The 7,362-nt window shown below is 36.9% G+C and overlaps 1 protein-coding gene across 1 annotated transcript; it reads left to right on the forward strand.

Moving 5' to 3' along the window:
• The first annotated feature begins 5,723 nt into the window (after nucleotides 1–5,723).
• Nucleotides 5,724–6,984, forward strand: LOC113336284 (basic leucine zipper 23-like). The gene is made up of 2 exons (XM_026582238.1): nucleotides 5,724–5,809; nucleotides 5,978–6,984. The coding sequence occupies exon 2, from the start codon at nucleotides 6,114–6,116 to the stop codon at nucleotides 6,843–6,845; it is 732 nt and encodes a 243-aa protein (XP_026438023.1). The 5' UTR covers nucleotides 5,724–5,809; nucleotides 5,978–6,113; the 3' UTR covers nucleotides 6,846–6,984.
• The last annotated feature ends 378 nt before the right edge of the window (nucleotides 6,985–7,362 follow it).

Genomic DNA, 7,362 nt, shown 5'->3' on the forward strand with positions numbered 1-7,362 from the left:
ATGGATTTGTAAGCAAATATGTGTAAAAATGGGGGGGGGGGGTGAATAAAAAAACAGATTGTTATTCAAGACCAGCATTAATCTGATATGCAAAGTATCTTGCAATTGGAATCTGCATACATTCAAGACCAGCATTATAAAGGAAACTTACTGATCGCACATATATTGTAGATTTTTCATTTCATTGATCTAGGTAGACGCTTTTGCTCCAGAAATTTACGTAGATGTGTTCCTCTTCTAAAATATCTTGAAAACTGTCACGACCTGGTATCTCTGCGTTGTCCACATCTGCAGTCATTCCTCTCGGCGTATGAATAACAATCCACCAATCTAGATGTTTCACGTCTCTGGGGTAGAAAACTTGGACAGCCTCTTCAGCGAGAATCATGGGCTCGTCCGAATATTGGTATGGCTTTTCAATCTTGAAAGATTTACCAAAAGAAAATCTGAATCCTGACAGATCTTTGTTCCATTCTCTACCTTCACCCAATCACAGTAGAAGACAGTTTCTTTAAATGTACCATAGTTCAACTCTAGGATTTGTCTGATCACCCCATACCACCGGGTTAGGTTAGTAACAGGTCTTTTGTCCCTTTTCGAGCTCCTAAAAGTGGTCGATGCAACCACGGTGACACCATTGTCCTGGGTCTTAGCCTTTTCATGGTTTTCTTGGGAACAAAAACTAAATCCATTCACACGGTATCATTTGTACTCTTTCTGAGACATTGGACCTCTAACGTAACGCCACAAATCTGTATCCATTTTGTCTTCTGATATAAGCTATGAAAGCAAAAAGAAAACCAACACATCAACATACTGCATCATTACTACGCTAACAAACAGGAGTGCCAATATAAACCTTTTCATACAGCCAACTAAGGAACTTGGTTTGCATCTCGACTTCCTCCATTGCAACCCCATCAGATTCACAGTTCTCGCAATAATCCCTACATTTAGCATACATAGTATTAAAATATAAATAGAATAACCTATTGTCCACATACAAACAGAACACGGCCAGCTAATACCTGTAATAAACATCGAGACCTTCTGGATTATTCTGAAAAATTACCCACCGACGTATCTGCATCCACTGAATAGGGCTCACCTGAACCGGCTTTTCATCAAGCACAGAACCCACATCGCTGAATTTATGTTCATCCTTAAGAAGGGCTCCAAATTTTCTTTGTGACCTCCTTGGTCGGCATTTTTCATGTGCTCCATAGAAAATCTAACACAGTCATCAATTTCAGTCGACTTCGTAATTGACCCTTCAAAGTATCTTCTGTTATTTGGGATGTTTTTGTACTCCTTCATTGCCCTGATTCAGTATGTACGTGTAAATTTCAGTACAAAAACAACAAAAATAAATAAAAATAAAGGACAAATGGTAAAATAGAAATTCACCTTTCAAATGGATACATCAATCGATACCTAACAGTTCCACAAACTAAGGCCTCATCAACCAAATGAACCATGTTGTGCACGCTTATATCAAAAAATCCAGACGGGAAATACTTGTCGAGAACACGCATGGTCTCTGCAATCATACACTTAGCCTGGTTCAGATACTCTCTGCTAACCACCTTTGAGCACAAAATTCTAAAATACAAACTGACTTGTTGAAGCGCAGTACACAAGTCTTTCTCTCCTAGAAAGGCATGTTGAATCAGAACAGGTAATAAAGTACCCAATAATCACATGGTAGTCATGTGACTTCAAGCTGCTCAAGTTCAATTGCTCCATATTGACATTGTTACTTATATTCGACGAAAAGCCTGTGGGAACTTTCAGATCTTTAAAAATCTGACAAAAATCGGTTTTCTCTTTTTTTGCTCAAAACAAACAGCGGAACCATCTCTACTACTTAATTTCTTTATTTTCTTCTCTTTCCACTCTCCACAGTGTAGTTTATTCTCTTTCAATTTGTCACGATTATTCCATGCAAAAATAGCCTTATTATCCTTATCAAAGATAGTGTAGATAATGTGTTACATGACGTTCTTTTCCGTTTGCATCACGTCGACACAATGCTGTATAGTCAAGGCACAATACGACTCAAGTTCACAAAGAATACACTTCTTGAAGAAAACACCTGTGACAAGCTCAGAATCATCTTCCTATTCATCGGACTGATATCTCTTTCGTTTACCTGTCTTACGGACCACTAACTTACCAGGTTCGTAATGAACGTCGACCAACTTCTCAAGCGACTGCGCTCCTGTTAGTCTCAGCGGTGCACTTTTGTGCTCCCGTGTCTCTAATCCCAATTAAGTCCCATCCCTAAATGGGTGCCTTGACTTAAGGAATATATGGTAGTTAGTGTATACAATCTTGTTGCCGTAATTTAAATGAGTACTTCGAGTTTCGTCTGCGCAGCAAACACACGCACAGTATCCATGAGTGGTACATCCACTTAAAACACCTTGAGCAGGCAAGTCCTGAATGCCAAATATCAGAGTTGTTTTCATAGTAAAATACTTCCTTTTCAAAGAATCAAAATCTTGTACACCTTGATGCCAAAGTTTTTTTTAGCGTGTTTACCAGCGGCCGCAAGAAAACATCAATGTCTTGACCCGGTGACTTACGCCCAGGTATCAAAAGAGTCATCATTTGGAATTCAGACTTCATACACATAGAAGGCGGAAGATTATAAACCACAAGGATCACAGGCCAACAACTCCAACTCAAAGTCTGTACACCATGAGGATTAAACCCATCTGTTGATATTCCAAGCCAAACATTTCTTCCTTCCGCTGCAAACAACAAAAACTTCAACTTCATTTTTGCCCACTGAGATGAATCGATTGGACGACGCATATATTGAAATGAAACTTTCGCTCGATCGTGCCACAACATTGCGTATGATATCCAAGGTAGAGAATACATTTTCTTTAGTTTTTCGTCTATAGGAAAGTATCTCAGCACTTTGCAAGGTTCATTTGTCACCACATGACCATCTTTGGTAGCTTTCAACTTAAACCTCGGAGTTTTGCATACCGGCACTCTATTAAATCCTCATTCTCCTCGCAATACAGAATACAATGATTCTCACAAGCATGAATAGCCTTCGCTGTCATCCCCAGATTCTTAAGCATTGACCTCATAGCATCATAGTTTTTGGGCAACTTGTTAGGTTTCGGAAGACACTCTCTTGACAAATCCAACAAACTATTGACACAATTACCCGAATTTTTTTAAGTTTTCTTCACATTATGCAGTTCTACCATAGCAGAGAGGATTGTGAGATTGTCTTCACATGAAGGGTATAACTTCTCTGCCGCTAATCATTTGTACCTATTATAACTCTTCTCGACATCTGGATCTTCTAAGGGTGATTCTCCAATTTGTGTTCCATCATGGTCATGATGAATACCAAAGGAAGAGTCAATAAAATCATTCAAATTCAAACAATTTGATTGCTTATCAGGCGTTTCTTCGACTACGGTCTTCCCCTTAGAACGACTTGTTGAAGCACCATCCTTTCTCTCACCATGTAAGCTCCAGATGGTGTATGTGTTGTCGACACCATGCTCATACAGATGGGTCCTAACAATCGAGAATCCAAATCGATGTCTATTTTCACACTTCCTACAAGGTCAAGCACACGTTTTTTACAAGTACCATTTGCCATTGCAAAATCAATAAATTTTCTAACCCTTTGTCTATATTCTGGGATATAAATGTCTGTTATACGCATCCAAGATTTATCCACAAATTTGACATCCTACAAACAAGTAAAGTACTATGTCTTAGTAACCTAAGTTTATCAACTAAACCTAAAAATGTCACAGATTTATCAACACACCACAATAGAATACAATTCATAACAAAATTAATAAACCCCAGATGTTGAAAAACTGTCGATTAAGAAAACAATAAAAGAAATACCTTAATAATTAGTTGAAGATAACCCAGGAGAATCGATAGATTCAGAAATCTTAATCAAACTCAATCCTTCTGTGATAACTCGATTAAGCTAAATTTTTTAATGAAATCGATGAGTCACAGAAGAATCGGTTGAATCAATTTTGTTGATGAAGCTTCCTGCAACTGAATCTCAAATTGAATCTGATGAGTTTTCTGGTGAAATCGATGGCGGCTGCAGGGATATACCAAGAAGTCGGTGAGATGTGAAATAAATGGAGGTGAAAGATATGATGCAGTAATGTCTCAACCGTTTTTCTATCAAAACATTAAGTTGTTTATCTACCTCCCAACTTTCAGACATATTAAATGAAAAACTAATTTAAGATGATTTTAATTTTTTTTTTCTGATTTTCGGTAATTAAAATGAAGAGTTATAATGGGAAAAAATGTTGGAGAAAAAAGCCAGAATCATTGGGAGGCTGGGTAGCCCTTGTGTGTGAGATGAAATTGGAAGCTGGTAGTAGTAATAGAGGTGCTAATAGTAGTAACGGAGGGTAACAATGTAATTGGCAATTTAAGTTGAGGATAGGAAGGTAATTACACATAACCCTCCTGAAACTCTATAACAGATATCAATTATTGCAACGATTATTCAACGTTACAAAGTTACCAACGTCGATACGATGTTACTTAAAAAAATCCGTTACAAAATCGGACGTTACAAATTCCCTGATTTCGTGTAGTGACGTTTCTAATTTCTTAATTTCTTTAAACAAAGCCCACTAAGAGATTTTTTCTTCTTTTTTTTTTCCCTCTTAGTGAGAAAAAATGTATATTCGGAGCTCTCTACTTCGCTAACACATAGGAATCTCAGTACGTATGCAGATAGATTAGCTAAATGGTCAAGGATATATGGAAGAATGTAAATTTTGTTGGCCCTGTACCATGCCCTGATTCCATGAATACTAATACAATCAATGATTCAATGGCTTAGTCACTAGATTAGGTGTGGAGCTACGGATTTTGTTCGTTGGTTCTGTTTTTCTTTGTATGTAATATCTGAGAATTTAAATTGTCCATGTGTTTTATTTTGCACGGTTAAAGAGATGACCAAGTGCGTGGGATAGGAATCTGTAAGCGTGTTCGATGTGTGGCACTCTCTAGAGTCTAGTACCATATGGAGCAGTACAGTACTTCAAATTGGTACGCTAGTGTACTTCATAAAAACCTGGAATTGACCCAGTGAAAAAATGACACGTCCCAGATAATGTGCTTATTAAATTTAAAGGTTGTCATCATCAATGAAATCCCCTGATACAAAAAGATAGAAATTTTATGAATTAAAAAAAGGATAATTTGCGTTACCTTCCCTGTAAGGATTGGTAATTTGCATTATCTTCCTTACAAAATTTAAATTAGCAAAACCTCCTCTTGTCAATAATTACGTTTATTCCAAGTTAGCTGACTCAGCACTAACTTTATACGTGATTTTTATTTTTTTGGAGTAATTTGCGTTACTTCCCCTGTAAAGATTGGTAATTTGCATTACCTCTCCTGTAAAGATTAGTAATTTACATTACCTCCCCTACATAAACCACGTGTAAGTTTGTGTTGAGTCAACTAATTTGGAATAGACGGAATTATCGAGGAGAGGAGTTTTGCTAATTTTATTTTTTTAGGGGAGGTAATGCAAATTATCATTCTTTATAGGGGAGGTAACACAAATTACCCCTTAAAAAACAAAGGTTTTGACATTTTATTTTCTCAGTGATCTGCATCCAATCCATTAAGTTTCCGGTTTAAAAGGCTATTTTCTTAGTGATTTTTTTAGGAGCATGCATAGCGATCGCACCAAAAAACGATTGCATTTTATCACGATTCTTTACTATCTGTATATGTTTTCCTTGTTGCAGAACTGTGATATAAGTAGAAACTCGAAGTAAGCAGTACACTACAACTCCCTCTCTTCAAGTTGTTACAATCACTGGTTTAGCTTTAATGAATTGTTTCAGTTATTATTAGATGATTTGGTTTACTTTCGATTGTCAATCATTATACTTAAATTTGAAAATTTAATCAAGGTTATCGGTCTTTCAAACTTTTGCAGGGTTGATAACATTGCTAAGCTGTAAAAACTTTTTGACTGGAATCCTTGGGGGTTTTATCTAGCTCATTTTCGGAGTTTTGAGTTAGTTGATTTAGTTAACACTGGTTTAGAGGTTTAATTTGCTGCTTATCAATTCATGGATGCTGGAGAGTTAGATTTCTTAAAGAATATGGAGCATCAATTATTGAGCAGTTGTGCAATGGAGAGTTTTTTCGATGATATGCTTGATGATACCCATATACGTACTCGTACGAATACTTCCAACCAATCTGAACAAGATATGTCGCAAAATCCCGAACTACCTCATTCACCAAATTATAGCCATTTCCTCATGACTCAAAAGCCTCCCGCCGAAGAGAAAACTACTACTGAGGATACAGATGAATCTGTTGACAAAAAATTCAAAAAGCGGCCGCATGGTAATAGAGAATCGGTTCGTAAGTATCGCGAGAGAAAGAAAGCTCGGCAAGCTTCAATAGAGGACGAGCTTATCCGATTGAGAATTGTAAATCAGCAGTTGTTAAAGAGGTTGCAAGGGCTAGTTGCTCTTGAGCAAGAGGTAGAAAGGTTTAAGTGTCTACTTGTGGAAATTAGGGGAAGGATTAAAGGAGAACTTGGATCGTTTCCTTTTCAGAAACCCGCAAACGGTATTGGTTTCATTCCTCAAAAAATGCCCCGGCCTACTACCTTAGTTGGAGCTCAGTGCGACAATCAATACCCTGGATTGGACAACAATTTAGGATTTCAGGAGTTTATAGAGTTTGGAAAACCAAATGTGAAGTTAGCTACTAATTTGAATACTTCCACTGCAGCCAAGAAGCGAACAGGAAAGAGCTTAAACAAATGTTTGAATATACAGCAAAGTTGAAAAGGTGTTTGATCATCCAATTGGTTTACTGTCGATGTTACTTCTTTGTTATTTTCATTGTAATGTAGATAATGCATCAAACTAAAGCTATTTACGTTTCAGAAAACATAAATGTATCATCCTCTTTAATCCGTTTGTTGAATTAAGGCCCTAAAGTATTGAATTAATCCAATGGCTCTTGCACTCATTGTGTAATATAGAAAGCCTTGTGATTGTCGTCTCTAAGTATATAAGGGCCTTAGGAAATCAAACTAATAAAATACTTGGAAACTTACTGAAAATGTCGTAAGTGGATATCCAAAATTAACAAGATTTAAACATTCGGAAAGTGTTTTTGACCCATAAATAAGATTTTAAGGGCTATTGAACCACTTTATTGTTTACACATTCTCTTCCTTTCCGTAAATAATAATATGGATTTGCCTTCTAGTCGGATTGGACTATATGCTTGGCGGAACCAGAAATTAAGACCCGGGGGGCTTGGAAAAAAAAATTGCACTTGTAAATTTTTTTTTTT

Source organism: Papaver somniferum, chromosome 1 (assembly GCF_003573695.1).
Source record: "Papaver somniferum cultivar HN1 chromosome 1, ASM357369v1, whole genome shotgun sequence".
Classification (NCBI taxonomy): domain Eukaryota; kingdom Viridiplantae; phylum Streptophyta; class Magnoliopsida; order Ranunculales; family Papaveraceae; genus Papaver; species Papaver somniferum.